We start from the raw sequence: 17615 nt of genomic DNA on the forward strand, positions 1-17615 counted from the left end.
AATTTTCCTTCAGCCTAAGCTGCTCAGCCTCCCCAGCACACAGAGGTGTATTGTCTTCAACAGCTCTTACTACCATTTTTATTTGTTTTCTTGTTTATCCTCCCTCTTCCCTACTAGAATGTCAGCTTCATCCAGCCCTTTTCTCTCTGCTCATTGTTATATCCCCAAAACTCAAACTAGGACTGGGTACATCTAAGACCTTCAATGATGGGTTTTTTTTGGTATTGGGGATCAAAATCAGGACCTTGCTCTTATGAGGCAGGTGGCGGCACCACTGAGCTAAATCCCCAGCCCTTTAATAAATTTTTTTGAAAAGAAATAAACACTTTGTTCTCCAAGAGGATGGTGGTAATTTACGCCTCTTACCAGTGGCAGGAATGCCCACTTTCAATGCCTGTTGAGGCAATTTTCTCAGAGTACAATTCAAAAGAGGTGTTTCTTGGATGCTCATTGTGTATATGCTGGAGGACAGGCCAGGCCATCTTCTTCCCATCTGAACAGAGCTCAGCACTCTCTCCAGCCAGCAAGGTCACATCAAGGCCCCGAGGACTACACTTTCCCATCTTAACTCCCTCTATGTACACGAGTAAAAGATTTCTTTCCTCTGCTGCTGGCTCAGGGGAGCTTTCTAAAACTGCTATAGGAAGTAAAAATTAATAACTGATTTACGTACTTGGGATATAGATGAGCATGGTTTTTGTGCCTTCCCATCCCAAATTGTCCAGCTGAGTTAGTATTTTGATTTGTAGAACTTTCTCTGATCTGTTCATTGTTATCATTAGAGTGTATTTAATCTTGTATATTTTTGAAGATCTTTAAAGTCTTACAAAAAGAGCTGCTTCACTTAAAAAGTATTTATTGTAGAGAGGATCAAAGTACCTTTTATCAGGAAAAATATCTATGACATACATCAGATTAAACAAATCCAATCTCCTTTTACCTGAAAAGAACTGTTTGAATACAAAACAATAAACTTCATGTCCTAATCTTTAAAAAAAAATCTTTAGCATTACCCCACATGGAATAACAACAAACTTAGCAAAAACAAATAAATGATCGTGTTCTTAAAAGTAAGTAGTCAGTACAAAATTTTCTAATTTAAAAATAGCACCAATGGTAGAAGGGATATGTCTTTTTTCAGTCCAAAGTCCCTAAACAGGCAATTTACCAAAATTCATGCAAACTAAATTTTGAGTGGGTGATTTTTAAATCTCTTGTGAACTTGATGATAAATTAAAAGAAAGCTAAAAAAAAGTAACTGAAGAATTAAAAGACAGGCAGGCAGGCACATGTGTGCCCTACACCCCCACACACATACAAAGACATACATGGACAAGACCCTGCGGACCGTGCTTCTGGTTTCCAGCTGTGTCACCAGTCAGCAACCTCCACCACAAAGGGTGTTTTCACATCTATCTTGCCGCTGTTGACGATGGAGCAGTTGGTGAGCGGCCGATCGTGCCCATCGGTTGCTTGGAGCTCTATGCTGTGTACCACAGTCTGGGGAGAGAGGGCAGAGGAGTGCTCAGTTCTCACGGGCAGCTGCAGCAGCCCAGGGGGCCATATATCCACTCTGGAAGCCCAAGGGGAAAGAAAGTTTATCATTACAAAAACCATACAAGCTAAGTGTACAGAACTCGAATGTTTAGATAATAGATAGATGATAGACAACAGAAAAACCACCTTGTTTGTCAAAGAATATATTAGTATATTTCCTCACTTTTAAAGCAAACATTTGATATTCTAAAATAGTTAGCTATTTTGTAAGCATGTATCTATACAATGAAAAAAGCATTTTTCGGCCGGGAATTTAGCTCAGTGGTTTCACCGCTTGCTGTGCAACCACAAGGACCCGAGTTCGATCCCTGGTACCAAAAAAAAAAAGCATTTCTAATCAACTGCCACAGCCCAATATAAGATTAACATGGAGTTGGTCAGTTTCAGCTCCACCCTATTCTAGGTCTAGGTCTAATAAAATGGGCAAGAAAGCAGATTTAAAAGTTGACCTAGTTCCTGGTTTGCCCATTTTAAAGGTTTCCCAAGCTATTACTCTGCAGGTTGAATCCTATACCCCAACACCACAGTGGTGGAAGGGCCTCCTCTGCTGGGAAGGCTTCACAAGCCAATGTGCCACTTTGGCTCTGCACGGAGGGAGGATGTCACAGACTGAGAAAAATGGGCTTTCCAAACAGTGAGTCTCCAGCTCAATTCCTGGACTTTGGTTGAGTAGAATCAAAGTAGCAGGTAGAAGATATGGAAGAACTGCCATGAATAAGACTGGCTCAATTATGTTTAGGTTGGGGGTCAAAACAACTCCCATGCAAACAAAACAAAATGTAGAAGAGGTCAAGAGAGGCAAGGATAGCCAAGGGTTGGGCTAGGCAGACTTTACGGTGGCCAGTTTCAGAGTTGAGAGAGCTGCTATGGGCAGCTGCTGAGAGAGAGAGAGAGAGAGAGAGAGAGAGAGAGAGAGAGAGCTGTAGAAGTACTACTATGGGTTATGCATAGATACCTTTGTTATTCTTTGAGGAGTAACAGCACAGATTCAGATTCTCTTAGTAATTGTTGGTTGCTATAGTGCGTGTTTTTGAATGTGACCTGGTGCCTGGATTGAACCACACAGGCTCAGGGTTTAATATTTTATTTTTAATTGTGGTAAGAAACACATGACATAAAATTTCCCATCTCATCTATTTTATGTGCACAACTCAGTAGTGTTAAGTGTATTTACACTGTTGTGCAACCCATCTCCAGAATTTTTCATCTTGTAAAACTGAAACTGTATCCATTAAATATCTACCCCCACCAGCCCCTGACAACCAGTCTTCTACTTTCTTCTCTCTATGAATCTGACTAGATACTGGACTCATAGGCTTTGTCTTCTTGTGACTGTCTTATTTCACCTAGGACAGGATCTTCAAGGCTTCTCTGTGTTTTAGCATGTGTCAGAATGTCTTTCCTTTTTAATGCTGAGTAATATTCCATTGCTTTTATATATGGAGCCATGATTTTATTTGGTTCCATTAGACAGGGCTTTCCATTTATAGCCAGTAGTAAAATAAATTACTTAACTTCTCCATGTTAAGTCCCTGGCTTCTGCTTTAATGCCCCTAACAATTAAAATGCCATGCCATACATAATTTATTCATCTTTGAAGAGGCCAGTCACCATATAATAATGGATCTCTAACAACCCATTTTAAAATGTAAATGAATCACCAGGGATTTAGCTCAGTGGTTCTGGCACCTGCCTCACAAGCGCAAGGACCCAAGTTTGATCTCTGGTACCAAAAAAAAATTTAAATGAATCAACTGAAGGTACTTTCACAAACATAAAGCTTTGAAAAAGAAAATACATCAAGTTACCATCCCATCGAGGACTTTCCCAAATACCACATGTTTGCCATCCAACCAGGTAGGCTTGGTCAAGGTAATGAAGAACTGGGAGCCATTGGTGTCGGGCCCAGCATTGGCCATGCTGACCCACCCAATGCCGTAGTGCTTCAGCTTGAAGTTCTCATCAGGAAACGTCTCACCATAGATGCTCACGCCTGAGTGAGAAAACAAGAAGGAAGAAAGTGAACAGATGTTTAATGAAAGTAACTGTTGAAAGGAAACACAAGGCTTTAGTGTAATCAGTTACTAGAAGCCTATAGGAGGTGGGAAGGTGGAAAAGATGGTCAAACATGAGAAGAAGGGGATAAAATTAACTTTGTAAGGAAGCAGGGCACCAAGACCTGAAACAAAGGGCCAAACCTTGACAGAGCAAGTCAGTGACTTCTCCTCTGAAAGGAGGAGTAGAAGGGTAGGAGGGTGCTCCAAAGCCAGATAGAAAGGTACTGAGCCATGCTAGTGGCTCTTTGTCCTACATTCAGGTCACCTGTCCGGGGTCACTCTCACTTTAGCACCAAACCAGGGCACACCAAGCACTGAATATATGCCCTCAGCTTTTCATTCCTACAATAACCCTACAGAATCAGTATTCTCAGTTCTATTTTACCCTGGGGGAACAGTTATAAAGTTAAGCACAGCAACTCCCCAGCCCAGAAGGGCACAGAAGATAACCGAAATTGGGAGTGCCCAGGGATCAACTTGCACAGAAGAACATGTGGTATAGACTCCTAGCAAAGCAGCAGGTATAGCAGAAGCCCCTTCTCCAGAAGAATTGTGGTCCGTAAGAAGCATCTGCCCATCTCCAACACCTGCAGGGCCTGTCCTGCCCATCACCCCTTCCGCCAGGTTCTGATCCATCTGTTGGTTGCCAACTTCAAAATTCTGGCTCGGTTATAGGACCAGAAGTGGCTATCAGAACCTAGCAACTCAGAACTGACTGGTGAAGGACATGCAGGTACCCTAGCAGGAACTCCTCACAGAAGGCTCTAAGGCTAAACAGAAACAGTTCACAATTTCCTCTCCAAAGCTCAGAGAATTTTAATCCAAGGCTCATACGAACACTGGGCAGCCAAGGAAGAGAGAGGACAGAATGGAAAAGAGGGCAAGGTAGACCATTCCTGAGACCCTGTGGTAGGAAGGACGCACCAGTACCATGGGACGGCGCCAGAGCATCAGGGTCTCCCTGTGAGAGCCAGTGCTGACGTGATTACCGGAGGAACCTGAACAAGTTTCTCTGCCCCTTTCTACCCCCATACCATGTAGCTATTTTGCAAGAACTAAAAGTAATCTTCACAAAGTACCAGGCAACCTAAAAAACTGAATGGTAGCTATTTTTGCTTTAAATAAATAAAACATTGCAATAAACATAAAAGGAGAAATGCTGCCCCAAAATGGCCTGTTTCTGTAAGAGGTTAGCAACTAATATCCACCCCCCAAAAAAGCAAAAAAGGCCTGGGAATGTAGCTCAGTGGTGCAGCACCTGCCTGGCACACGTGAGGCCCTGAGTTCAATTCCTAGTACAAAAAAAGAAAGAAAAGAAAAACCAAATGCATTATTTAAATCCTAAATGCGAATTAAACTTACATTCCATGTAGTTAAACATATAGTGTGTGTTCAGGCAAAGAACTCTCACTACATTTCAGCGGGAAAGTAGTCCATGGAACTGGGTAGCTGTAATCCTCCATGAGAAACAATAAACTGAAAGGGATTTGAAACTCTAGAAATTTAAAAGTATTTGTCCTTTATTGAACTTTTACTTTGTTTTAAAGACTTATATTCATTACTCAGCTATGACTTAAATTTATTATTAAAAAAGGTGACAGTGCCAGGTGTGGTGGCACCTGCCTGTAATCCCAGCTACTGTGGAGGCTAATGCAGGAGGTTCACAAGTTTGCAATCAGCCAGAGCAACTTATTGAGACCTTGTACAAAATTTTAGAAAGGGCTGGGAGTGTAGCTCAAAGACGGAGTGCTAGCCTAGCATGTGTGAGGCCCTAGTTCAATGCCTAGCACCAAAAAAGAAAGAAACTGACAAAAGGAAAAGCTTTTGGAAGGAGGGGTGGTATCATTGCCATCTTGCCACTCAGATGCCAGCTTGTCCTTCTCCACCACACCACATGTGCTGCTAGCAACCACCTCAAGGGCACCAGGCTTTTACCTTGTCCTTCCTATGGCAGACATTGTTCTATACTGCTACAAACTAGCAGTCCAGTATTTTTAACAACTGTGAAAGAGGCTGCCAAATGAACACATCTCCACTATGAGAAAGCAATGAATGCCAAACCACTCCTATTTAATATTAGGAAGCCTCACGCATTCATTTCTACTAAGATTCTGGTAGACGAAGCCCTCAAAATGCTATACCTCTTGAAGAATTAGTCGTCTTTATAGATTTTTCCTTAAATCTGGAATTTCAGTATTTTGGGGAAATATAATGGCTTAATCTTAGGTTTCACTTGGAAAGTGAGGGAAGAGAAAGGCAAAGAAGATGTTACCGCCAGTGCCGTCTCCAGCAGTAAAGTCCCCTCCTTGAATCATGAAATCCTTGATGACACGATGGAAGGTGCTTCCTTTGTATCCATAGCCTTTCTAAAGAGGTAATTTCAATTGAATACACAAGTAGGAATTAACCATACTGAAAGATAAACCTCAGTGTTTGTCTGCAAATGAGAAAATTAAAGTATCTATAGAACTGATTAGGTCCCAGCAATGATTTACTGAGAGAAACTTATCATTAGGTGACCAAACAATAAACTATGGAAATAAAGTATTAGTTTGAATGAAAAAAGAGTAATCTGAATTTTCACTTGATTGTTTCTCCCCAATTTCTGGAAGCCTAAGGGCACTGAGTACCTGAATAGTAAGATTTTATAGGAAAATAAAGTAAAATATGATAAGATGTCACAGGTTCAAGTGATATAATGATTTCATACTTATTTTCGTAGAAGACATCTTTCTATTTGACTTTGAAAAAGGACATAATTTCATGCACAGCTAAAAGAAATAAAACTCAGACCTCTCCTGTTGCCAGAGCAACAAAATTTTCCACAGTCCTGGGTACAACTTTTCCAAAGAGACCAATCACAATTCTGCCCACATCCTTCTCTCCGATCTTCACATCAAAGAAGACCTGTTGGTAGGTGAAACAGAGAAAAAGGTTATAATGTAGAGAAGACAAAAGCACAATACAGGTCAAAGTTAAAATCTGTGAAGCGATCCACAAAGGGAAGACTGCCCCTTGATGAGCAGGGTATCAGTTAAAACACCCATGTGGGTGTGGTTCACTCACAAATAGTCACTCAACAAACATTTACTGAACACCCCCCATGAGCCAGGTGCTGTTCTTGGTACTGAGCTTAAAGCTTGATTCCATACCATGAGGGTCAGCCAATAGAAAGTCTTCAGGAATTCTGTTCTCCCCCACACCCTAGGCAAACACTTCTGCTGCCTCCTGTTTCCTGGCTCTGTGGATGAAGACTAGAGTGGCAAATGTTCTTTTAAAAGGTAATGCTTTCTAGTCTTGGCATGAGGGGAATAAATGGTGAGGAGTGAAAGGCTAACCATCCAGATTTATTTTTTGTCATTTCAAACACTGCTAAACTCCCAGTGAGTTCTCAATAGCTGTCTGCTGTCATGGGGACTGTGAAAGACAACGAGAACACATAAAATCCTTCAGAAGCTGGCTTCTCACACCCTGCACAGTAAAGCACCAGTCCCAGTCTCATCGAACAGACAGCAGACACTGCTCAGGGCCTGACAAAGCCATTTACCCTGCAGACTCAGACACTGCATTCTGGTGTCATGGCCCAGTCCCATAAGCAGACTGTTCTTTCTCTGTAAGACGTTAGTCTTACAACCAAAGAAAGAAAACATCCAGAAATAAGTATAAGTCACTTTTTTGCAGACTAAACCTTAAAAGTTCTCTTCAACTTTTTAAAAAAACTTTCATCTGAAATGAATTTATACACTTTGCTTCAGAAATCACTGAGTTAAGATGATTCTCAGACAGAGGCCTGAAAAGGCCATGGAGTCAAAGGGCATTCTATTAGTGAGTTTAGATTATATGAACAAACCAATTTACTGTATGAATAGGTAAAAAAAGACATTCAAGAGATGGCTTTAAAAATATAAGAAGGGTTGTCAAAGAAAAAAGATGTCTTGCAGTTTAGAAAAATCACTAAGTAAAGACTGTCAAGCTTTAGTTCAAGATAAGGGTTTCTGCCAATACATCAGTACGTCTGTCATAGGGTGATGTGATATTTAGTGTTCCGTGTGGCATTTCACAGTTTTTACATGGCCAAGGCAGCAAAAGTTTTATTATTATTTATACAGAAGAGCTTTACAGAATGCATGAATGTCCCTGCTCTCAAGGGGAGGCGCTGCAGGGAAGAGAACAGAGTAACTTAGAGCCAAGACACTGCTTTAACACATGGAGCTGAGCAGCAGTTTCTCAGGGTTTCCAAGCCATGTGCAGAGGCAGGGTGGACAGTAACAACGTAGCACCAGGACGAGAATCAGACCCCACAGACACTTAAAAGGGCTTTCCAGAATTTTTAAATAAAGGAGAGAGTTATGTCTGTGAATATCTAGAAAGCAAAAAAGAATAAAACTTGGGAGAGAGCAGCATGAAAAAATGGGGGAAAAGTGCCTGTCCCCCTGCATAGTTCTGGAATAAAAATCCTATTGACACATATATGAAGCATGCCTAGCAATATGACCTCCCAAACTGCAGTGCCCCTTCATGAGGACAGCAGAGAGAATAGAGACATAACAGAGTTGGCTCAACTCTCAATGGAAATGAGAAAAATCTTATTTAGTCAAGCAGTTATTTATTACAGATCTCTCCGAAAGGCAATGTGAGGGCAAAAGCTGTGCAAGAGAATCCCAGTTCTGAGATGCCCTAAAGTAAAAGACAGGGAAGTAAGCAAACCCAGAACCATGGTATAAGCCAGCATGTGACAGATGCCGTAGGACCCAGGGTAGCCAGTGCAGGAGCAATGCCACAGGCCAGGGGAGGCATCCCAGAGAAGCTCTGATGGGCAGCAGGCCTGGAAGGAATGGGGCAGTCTCCAAGGGCCAGGGTGGCACAGGTCCCACCTGGCAGCTCTTCCTGGACCAAAGTACTGGCAGGAATGTGGTCTGCATGGCCCTGTGGCCACAGCTGGATGTGGGGTGCTGGGAAAGGAGCTGCTGAGTAGTTCCAGAAAGCAAAGAAATGTCAGCCTCTGAGACTCAAGTTCTGTCACTCAAAAGAGGGAAGGAGAGAAAAGAGGCCAAATGGTATTGAGAAGGAGAAAGAGAATAGGAGGCTCTCACCCAGATGCAGGGACTGAGATTATGTTGGGCTGCCTGGAGGAGGCTGGGAAACTGTAAGGAGGGGAGCAAGGAGAGGCATTTAAATAAAGGGAGGAACTAGCTGGGGAGGAAGGGGGAAGAAAGATGTCACTCATGTGGTGTCTCATGTGCTTTCCCTAGGCCATCTTCTATAACAATCCTCACCACTTGTAGGTGGGGGGAGGACCAGCAACTATCATCACTAATCTACAAGTGAGAAAAGGAGGGGTGAGGGAGGGTAAATGGTTGACAAGGCATCCCAACCATGAGTGTGAGTCAGAATTTCAATGCAAGGCTAATTTAAACTGTGACTTATTACATAGCTCTCCAGCGCAGACGGGGAACCCCTAAAGGAAAGACAGTGTCTTCTGCTCCCCGCATCCCAGCACAATGTCAGAACAGACAGACAGTGGAAAATGTCAAATGGTTCATAGTCAAGTGATACTACGTGAGGGCCAGGGCGCACCCCCTAAATAGTAGGTGGGGCTGCATGGCAAACTAGACACCAGACCCATCCCTGAACTTGCTGAGCACCCCTGAGAAGGCCAAGTTGGACAGGTGGGTGACAGAGCACCTACCCTCACAGAGCCTGCAGCCCAGCGGAAAAACACACCAGATGCTGTAACGTGCGTGACAAGAAGCCAGGCTTTATAAGACAAGTCGTGTACAGTGTCATGGGAAGGTGGGTGATTATCTGTGGGGCTCAGCTGGGCTTCCAAAAGCACTGGCACTTGGACAGGGAGCTGCAAGTCTGGCCTGTCAGCGCGGTCTGTGGGTGGGTTAGGTGAGCACCACTAACGGGTCCCACGGTGAGAACAGCACCTCATGCCTCTTATGTACAGATTCCTATATGTAAACAAAATTAGAAGTAAAGGAAAAGACTGCTGGGGAACAATATACTAGAACAATGATCAAATAATCTACTTTTCTGCACTCAGAGAAATCTTTTTTTTTTTTTTTAGTACCAGGGATCAAACTCGGCACCTTGCACTTGTGGGGCAGGCACAGCACCACTGAGCTAAATCCCCGGCCCATAATTTTTAATGTCTTCGTTTTCCAGTATATTTAGTTGCTTCAAAACCTTCATTGAAAGTAATCTAACAGTTGAATCTACAGAAGGCTTGCCTATACAATTAGTCTTCAGATCTTGATAAACGTGATGGAAAAAGTAAAAGGAGATATGTTAAGTGACCATGCCATGAATAGATCCCTCACTGTCACACCTAGACCTGGGCACAGGATGTCCCTACTTTGCCCCATTCTTGGTTCCTCCGGTGGCTTCAGGCTGGCTTCTCCTCAGAATCACTAGACTGCTGTTAAAAGGTAAGCATTGGCCCCACCCACCCCCGAAGATGGTGACTGACTTGCTTCGTGTGGGTCCTGCATCAGTAAGTTTCTCTTCCCAGGTGGAACGTGTTCCCTAACATAACAGGGATGTACTGTAAAGATTATTCGTTATTAATCTGAAATTTACACCCACAGTAATTGGGCATTCTGTATTTTATACTGCAATTCTCCCTCTCTCTGACTCCACCTAAACAGCAGTTTCTGTTGTATCTCCAAAATCCACTTCAAGTTCCTCCTTTACTCTGCATTCCCAAAGTTACCACCCTGATCCAAGCAATCCTCTGGACCGGACATGCATCCCCAAATGACCTCAGTGACCACAATCATTCTCTAAAGTGTATCATAGATTACATTATTCTCAAAGCCCATCATCGGCTCTAACTGCACCTAGAATAAGATCTCAAATTCTAATAACAACTGCCTCGATGCTCACACCCTCACTGTGGCCTCTGAGACCTGGGCAATCTTGGCTGCTCACCTCTGTGCACCCAGCCACGGCTCTCAGGCCAGTCCTCAGTTACACCACCCTACTGATGGCTCTCCGCCTGGAGACCTCTCCACGTGCAATGCCCTTTGCCAACTAAGCTTTTGTCCTCATTCACCAGGTGTTTCAAAATGTCACCCATCTGTATTAAGTTCATATCCTTCAATATCTCATAGTAATATAAATTTCTCGTTTATGTTTATGACTTTATCCAAAGACCTTAAAGAGTACCTTGCTCAGCTCTGTGGCCTTGCACAAGCTGATTTCCAAAGCTGGAACTCCTAAAGAAGGGCCTACTGAGTGGAATCCGTGCTCCCTGAAACAGCCTGAGTTCATCACCCAGCCTGCGCCCTGGCGGGTCTCTCCTGTCCCTTGGCTGTATATGGTCGGGCTGGACCTCCCTCTCCAAACCTCGCCATGGTCCTCCCCACGCCTTGGGTGGGTCTGCCTTAGAGAACCCACGTATTCTGCTAGTTCAGAGGTATCATTTCCTCTGGCAAGCCCTGACCAATTATTAGGACCACTTCCAGCTGCCCCTCCTCCCAGATGCCAAGCTTCCTAGAACGATCTGCAGGGCAATATTCCCTCTGCACGTCGTCCCTGTTACCTTTTAATCCTGGGTAATATCAGCTCAAAAGAGAACTAAGTGGCCTAGCACCCGAGGTGTAAGGACCCGCGCCGGCAGACGCCGCCCCCCAACTGTCCCAAGAGCACCTTACACAGGCGCTGCCCTGGCCGGCCCAGCACGGCCACACACCCGGGCGGGAGAACCCCGGTGTGAAGGCGCCCCTTCCCGGAAAGGCCCGGACAGGCAGGCAGGACTGCGCCCAGCCCGCTCCTGCAGCCTACGCCCGGCGCCCTTCCCGTCGCCCCCGGGTCCAGGCCGCGCGGTAGGAGGCTCCCGGGCCGCCCTTCCCGGAGCGAGGCCCGCCGGCTGCGGGGCCCGGGCTGGACACGCGGACCCGCCCTGGAGAGGCAGAGCCCCCCGCCCGCCCGCGGAGGGGCGCCGCTGCCCTGTCACCTTGGCTGTCACCGAAGGGCCTCGCCTGCGGACGCCCGAGCTCCCCGAAGCCGCCGCGAGCACGCAAAGTCCCAGGCAGAGCGCGAGCGGGAGTCGCCGGGGGCCCATGGTGCGCCGGTGGACGGCGGGCGGCGGGCGGCGGGCGGCGGGCGGCGGGCGGCGGGCGGCGGGCGGCGGGCGGCGGGCGGCGGGCGGCGGGCGGCGGGCGGGAGGGGCTGCGCCTGCGCGCGGGGGGCGGGCGGGACCGGGCAGAGGGGTGCGAGGCGCGGGGCGCGGGGCGCGGGGCCGGTCCTGGGCTGGGGCACCCGGGGCGTTGAGCCCAGTCCTCTGGCTGAAGTGATCACGTTTAGGGGAAAAGCGAAGTTTCTGGATCGCAGCCTCTGCCCTCGACAGACTAATGAGGGTTACGCGCGAATCTGGAGAGTGGTTCCGTGATCTGTTTTCCGGCAGCACTTACCCACTCCAAGCCCAGAACCGTGGCCAAACAAAACTCCTTCCTGTGAAAACCAAGTTATCAGACTGAGTTTTAAGTATGCAAGTCGAGGATGAGATTATTAACTTAAGAATTATGTTTTAAGAAGATTCTTTGGGGACTTGGAGAAGCCCCCATTATGATTTTAACTGGAAAACTCAGGTTGCAAAGCCACATAGGAAGTCTGATCTCAAATGTAGATATAATGGCATAAAGGCATTCTAAAAATGGAGAGACCCAAGAAAATATTTACAGTAGCTATGGCGATAGAATGGATTTTTGTCCCTTTTGTAATTTTCTGATTTCTCAGATACTCCACAACGAGCAAGAAAGTACTTTGTAACCTAGGGAAAAGTCATTTTAAAACTCATTGCTTTTTAACTTAGGAATCAAAGGAACTTTTATATTTTACAGTAACATCTCTAAGATTAAGGTTAAAATTAATAGTATTCCTTTGGCTTTTTCTTTTTTTAAAGGAATTGACTTTCAAGTCAGGCTTTCCTTGGATAAGCGATGAATTCCTATATCTAAAATGACAATGGAACCCTTTATGATAAAAGGAGGGGCCGCTGCTTTTCATCAGGGATGGCGCGAATAACTTTTTATGATCCAGTCCAGTAAGGCCTTAATGGCTTTCTCCCCACCCGCACCCAATAAGGAGCGGCCGTTGCAGCAGGTGAAGGGTAACTCAGAGCCACAGTCCACTGGGTGACTGTATATATTTATCTGTGCTCATCGCTGTGATTATTTTTTTGTCTCTCTGCTTCAGAGGTCAGCACCACCAGAGCACTTGAGTCAGGCTGTTTCTATTTTTTTTCATTACCCAGATCTAGTACAGTGCCTTGAATATAGTGGTAACTATTCCTAAGTATTTGTTTGTTGAATGACTTAATGTATCTAACCACTATTTATAACCCCCCAAAGCAAAGAAATGAGTGTTATCACTCTAGAAATTCCTCTTTTATGCCTTCCAATTATTCACTTTTTTCTCCCCAAGTTACCTGCAACTTTGACTTTTTCACTAATGGTTTGGTTTTGTTTCAACTTTGCATGAATGGAATCTTACTATATTTTTTTGCTTAAATGTTTATTTGTAAAATTTTATCTGTGTTTTGCATGCATTATTTTGGTGCATAGCACAGGATGGGGCAAATTCATTTTTCCCCGTAAGGATATCCGCTTGTCCCAGCACAATTTATTAAAAAGTCTCTTCTTCATTCACTACTCTGAAATACTAATCCTGCCACAGACCAGTCATGCATACATGGATAGCGTAGGTCTGTTGTGGGCCCTTTCTTGTGCCTCATTGGCTTGTCTATTTTTGTCCTAATACCACAGTCTTAATTTAGACTAGCTTTATAATAAATCTCCATGTTCATTAGTACATGTTCCCTTATCTTAGACCAGTAATTTCTTGGCTGTCCTTGACCTTGTTCATGTCCGTATGAACTTGGGAATCAGCTTGTCAGTTTCCACATAACGGATTTTTTTATTGGGATAGCATTGCCTCTATGGATCATTTTGGAAGGAGTTGGAAGATTTATAATATTGAATCTTTCAGTTCCTGGACATAATATATTTAGATCTTCTTTAATTTCTGTCAATAAGATCTTATAACCCAGAAGTATTATGCATATTTTATTAGATTGATTTCCAAATGTTTGGTTTTGTATGCCATTGTCAATTATACTTTTTAAAACATTTATTTTCCTGTTTATTATTTTGAAATAAAATAAATTTTATATATTAACTTGTATACCAAACGTGTTAAACTTACTCATTCGAATAATTTATCTATGAATTATGTAAAATTTTCTCCATAGACAATTATACCATCCATGAACAATGACAATTTTATTTCTTCCTAATCTTTACACCTTTTATTTCTTTTTCTTAACTTATTGCACTGGCTAGGACTTAAAATACAAAAGGAAGTGGCAACAGTGGGAGTCCTTGTTTTGTGGGTTTAATTGCCCCCCCAAAAGATATATCAATGTCACAACCCATCTCTGTGAATGTGACCTTATTTAGAAATAATCTTTATAGCTGTAAACATATTAAGATGAAGTCATGCTATATCTCTCACCATGCACTAAACTAAAATCAAAATGGATTAAAGATCTAAATATTAAAACAGAAATGCTGAACCAGCTGGAACAGAGGTTAGGTAGAACTCTTGAAGACAATGGTGTAGGAAAAGACTTTATGAATAAAACCACAGTTGTCCCTGAGTTAGCGCAATCAACAAGTGGGATCTGTTCTTATTAAAAAGCTTCTCGGGATGGGGATTTAGCTCAGTGGTTCCGTTGCCTGCCTTGCAAGTGCAAGGTCCTGAGTTCAATCCCCGGTACCAAAAAAAAAAAAAAAAAAAAAAGCTTCTGCACAGCAAGAGAAACCACCAAAAGAGTGACCAGACAACCCACAATGTGGGAAAAAATTTTCACCTGCTGTTCCTCAGACAAAGGTCTACTATCTCGAATCTATAAAGAACTTTAAAAAGTCAGACCTCCCAAATTTAGAGATCCATTCTAAAAATGGACATCTGAAATGAACAGACATTTCTCAGACAAAGAAGTAGGAATAGCAAAGAAACATATGAAAAAATGTTCAGCATCACTGGTCATTGGAGAGATGCAAATGAAAACAACGCTGCGATTCCACTTCACCCCAGAAAGAATGGCTGCTCTCATGAAATCAACCAATAACAAATGCTGGCGGGGTTGTGGGGAAAGAGGAACCTTGCTCCACTGCTGGTGGGAGTGTAGGCTGGTTGCAACCACTGTGGAAATCAGTATGGAGATACCTCAAAGAGCTAGGACTGGAAGTCCCATTTGACCCAGCTATTCCCCATCCTGAGTATCTTCCCCAATGAATTAAAAGAATCATACCACATTGTTATATGTGCACCCATGTTCATAGCAGCACAATTCGTGATAGTGAAAACTTGGAAGCAACCCGGTTGCCCATCAACTGGAGACTGGATAAAGAAAATGTGGTTTTTTAATAAAATGGAGTACTACTCAGCCATAAAAAATGAGAAATTAGAAACATTTATAGCTAAATGGATGCATATTGAGGCGATAGTCTTAAGTGAAATAAATAGGACATCTTAACATGTAAATACTGAATAGTTTGTCTAGTGTGAGAAATTGAAAGTGTAAATAAGGACTAAAAGGTATAATAGATAATGTGAAATAGGAAGAAAAGGGGCGAAGGGGAAGGGGAAGTGGGAAGGGTAGGGGAAAGGAAATAAGGGAATGGAATTAATAAGAGAAAATGAAAAAATGGAAACAAAGTCTTTGTAAATAGGGAGGGATGGAAGGGTTGAAGGGAGGGCAGGGGAAGGAGGAAATAATAAGAACCAAGAGAGATTATGTAAAGGTGCAGATTTCCAATGATGAATGTCATTATATACCTAAAATGTACCAATAAAATTAATTTTTTAAAAAAGATGAAGTCATACTGGAGTAGAGTGTACCTCCTCTTATAGATTGGTGTTCTCTTAAAGAGAGATGAGACAGCATGGGAAAAAAGGGGCAGGATGTACCATGTACAGGTGCAAATTCTCTATAATGAATGTCATCATCATGTATGCCTAAAACGTACCAGTAAATGTTGTGTTTTTAAAAAAAAGAGGTGAGACAAAGACACACAAAGAACACCATACGGAGATAGAGGTATAGACTGGAGTGATGAGTCTACAGGCCAAGGGATATCAAAGATTGCTGGCAACCACTAGAAGAGAGAAAAAGGCAAGGAAGGATCCTGTCCTAGAACTCTCAGAACAACCCGTGATGTGGTACCACTAACCTCTGGGACTGTGACCATTTCTGTTGTCTTAAGTGACCCAATTTGGAGTACTTTGTTACAGCAGTGGTAACAAACTCATATGCCTTGACTTTGTTCCAAATCTGGAGAGGTTTATCAGTGTTTCTATTGACATAATCATGTGATTTCCTTTGATTTCTCTTTATTCTATTAGTGTGATAAATTGCATTAATTAAAATTAAGTATTTTCATTGTTACAGTTAAAAATATTTTCTAATTTACATTTTTTGACTTGTGCTACGTAGATAGATAGTGCCTTACCTTTAAAACATGACTTTTAAATCATCATTTTGTTAATGATTTCTAGTTTATTCATATTGGGATCAGAGAACATATTCTATTTTTTCATTCTTTTATGCTTGCTTTGTCACACAGGATCTGAATGATTCTTCTTGATTTTGCCCTTGTTGGGTTCAGTATTCCGTGTACAAATTCAGTAGATCCAGGCTGTCAGCTCTGCATTCATTTCTCTACCCCACTGATTTTTAATCTACATGTTATAGCAGTTACTAATAGATAGATTTTTGTTTTTAGAAACTCATGTTTTATTTTCCATCAAATCTCATTCCCATTTTGCTAAAGTGTCTGCAGAACAAACTGTTCAAGAACACTCAGTGGTGGTTCCTACCTGCTCAGTGGCCTGAGCAGTGGGGGCTGCAGATCCGTCTTCTGTAGGGAACTGCTGACTGGGCACAGAGGGCACCTGCACACCCTCTGACCAGTCTGCAACCTCAGGCTGAGTAGCAGTGAACTCTGGAGCTGGTGCAGTCCATTTGCCCCGAAATTCCTCCTTGGCCACAGCCTTTTCAGCAGCAGCCTGCTCTTCCTTTTCAATCTTCAGGGTCCCTGTAGAAGTAGAAGATGACCTCCCACGGGTGTTCATGGGAGATGGTGCCACGCATGCCCAGCACTTCCTGGGACACCATCCACCAAAGCAGACCCACTGAGTGAGCTTCCTTGTTGCGCGGGATGGCAATGTCCACACAGCACCAAGGAGAATCTGTGTTACACAGAGCAATGGTCGGCAGATTGACTTAAGACGCCTCCGTGAGGGGCTGGTGGTCAGCCCTGGGATCTGTAACCACCAGAAGACGCGGCTCTCGGAAGGCTGCCTGAATCTGGTTAGTGAAGGTCCCAGGAATGAAACAGCCAGCGATAGGAGTAGCTCCAGTGGCAGCGGCAAACTTCGGCACAGCCCGCTGGCCGGTGTTGCTAGAGGATATGACGCTGGCATCAGCAGAGTTTTCAAAGGCGACCATGGCTCGTGCTGCCAGCAGAAGCTTCTCCCAGGTCCGCTTTCAGATTTATGATGTAGATTTCATCACTTTTCCTTTTGTAGATGTACTGTTCCATCTGGAAATCCAGGTCAGTGCCACCTAAGTGGGTTCTTGCGGCAAGAAATTTGAGGACACCCTCCTCCTTCATTTGCAGAACGCTGAGGGCTCCGGACATTGTGAAAGTTTCCCTTTAAGTTACAATGGGAATCAAGAACAACGCTGTGTGGACCCCTTGCTGGGCAGCTCGGAAAGGCGAGATGGATATTTAACTATATCTCATCGTCACTGTAGACTACTTATCTTTGTGGATCTGTACATTTTGCTATACATATTGTGAGACAACTTGAGTGCAAACAAATCTAGAATTATCTTTTAATGAATTACATTTTTGTCATTGTGAGGTGTCACTCTTTATTTCTAGTAATGCTTTTTTCTTAACCTTAAAGTTTGATATTAATATA

At 43.5% G+C, this 17615-nt stretch overlaps 1 protein-coding gene and 1 pseudogene across 1 annotated transcript; both read right to left on the reverse strand.

The window, feature by feature from the left end:
* Positions 1-839: 839 nt before the first annotated feature.
* Ppic (peptidylprolyl isomerase C) lies at positions 840-11733 on the reverse strand. The gene is made up of 5 exons (XM_004854481.4): positions 11578-11733; positions 6408-6521; positions 5887-5980; positions 3366-3550; positions 840-1500 (listed from the first exon to the last, which is right to left on the reverse strand). Exons 1-5 carry the CDS (start codon positions 11683-11685, stop codon positions 1372-1374), a joined length of 630 nt encoding a protein of 209 aa, XP_004854538.1. The 5' UTR covers positions 11686-11733; the 3' UTR covers positions 840-1371.
* A 4745-nt stretch (positions 11734-16478) lies between these two features.
* Positions 16479-17362, reverse strand: LOC101714539 (small ribosomal subunit protein uS2 pseudogene; annotated as a pseudogene).
* Positions 17363-17615: the final 253 nt, after the last annotated feature.

This window comes from Heterocephalus glaber, unplaced genomic scaffold (assembly GCF_053883595.1).
Source record: "Heterocephalus glaber isolate CG9 unplaced genomic scaffold, H.glaber_assembly_v1.0 deba00001463, whole genome shotgun sequence".
NCBI classification, from domain to species: Eukaryota; Metazoa; Chordata; class Mammalia; order Rodentia; family Bathyergidae; genus Heterocephalus; species Heterocephalus glaber.

Bases quoted from the DNA above. Each gene is read 5' to 3' on its own strand.
- Ppic (XM_004854481.4), bottom strand. From the start codon at position 11,685: ATGGGCCCCCGGCGACTCCCGCTCGCGCTCTGCCTGGGACTTTGCGTG. The intron at 3,551-5,886 runs GTAACATCTTCT...TTTCTCACTCAG, and splicing joins TGCTGGAGACGGCACTGGCG to GCGTGAGCATCTATGGTGAG. The intron at 1,501-3,365 runs GTAACTTGATGT...CTCTCTCCCCAG, and splicing joins GGAAAGTCCTCGATGGGATG to ACTGTGGTACACAGCATAGA.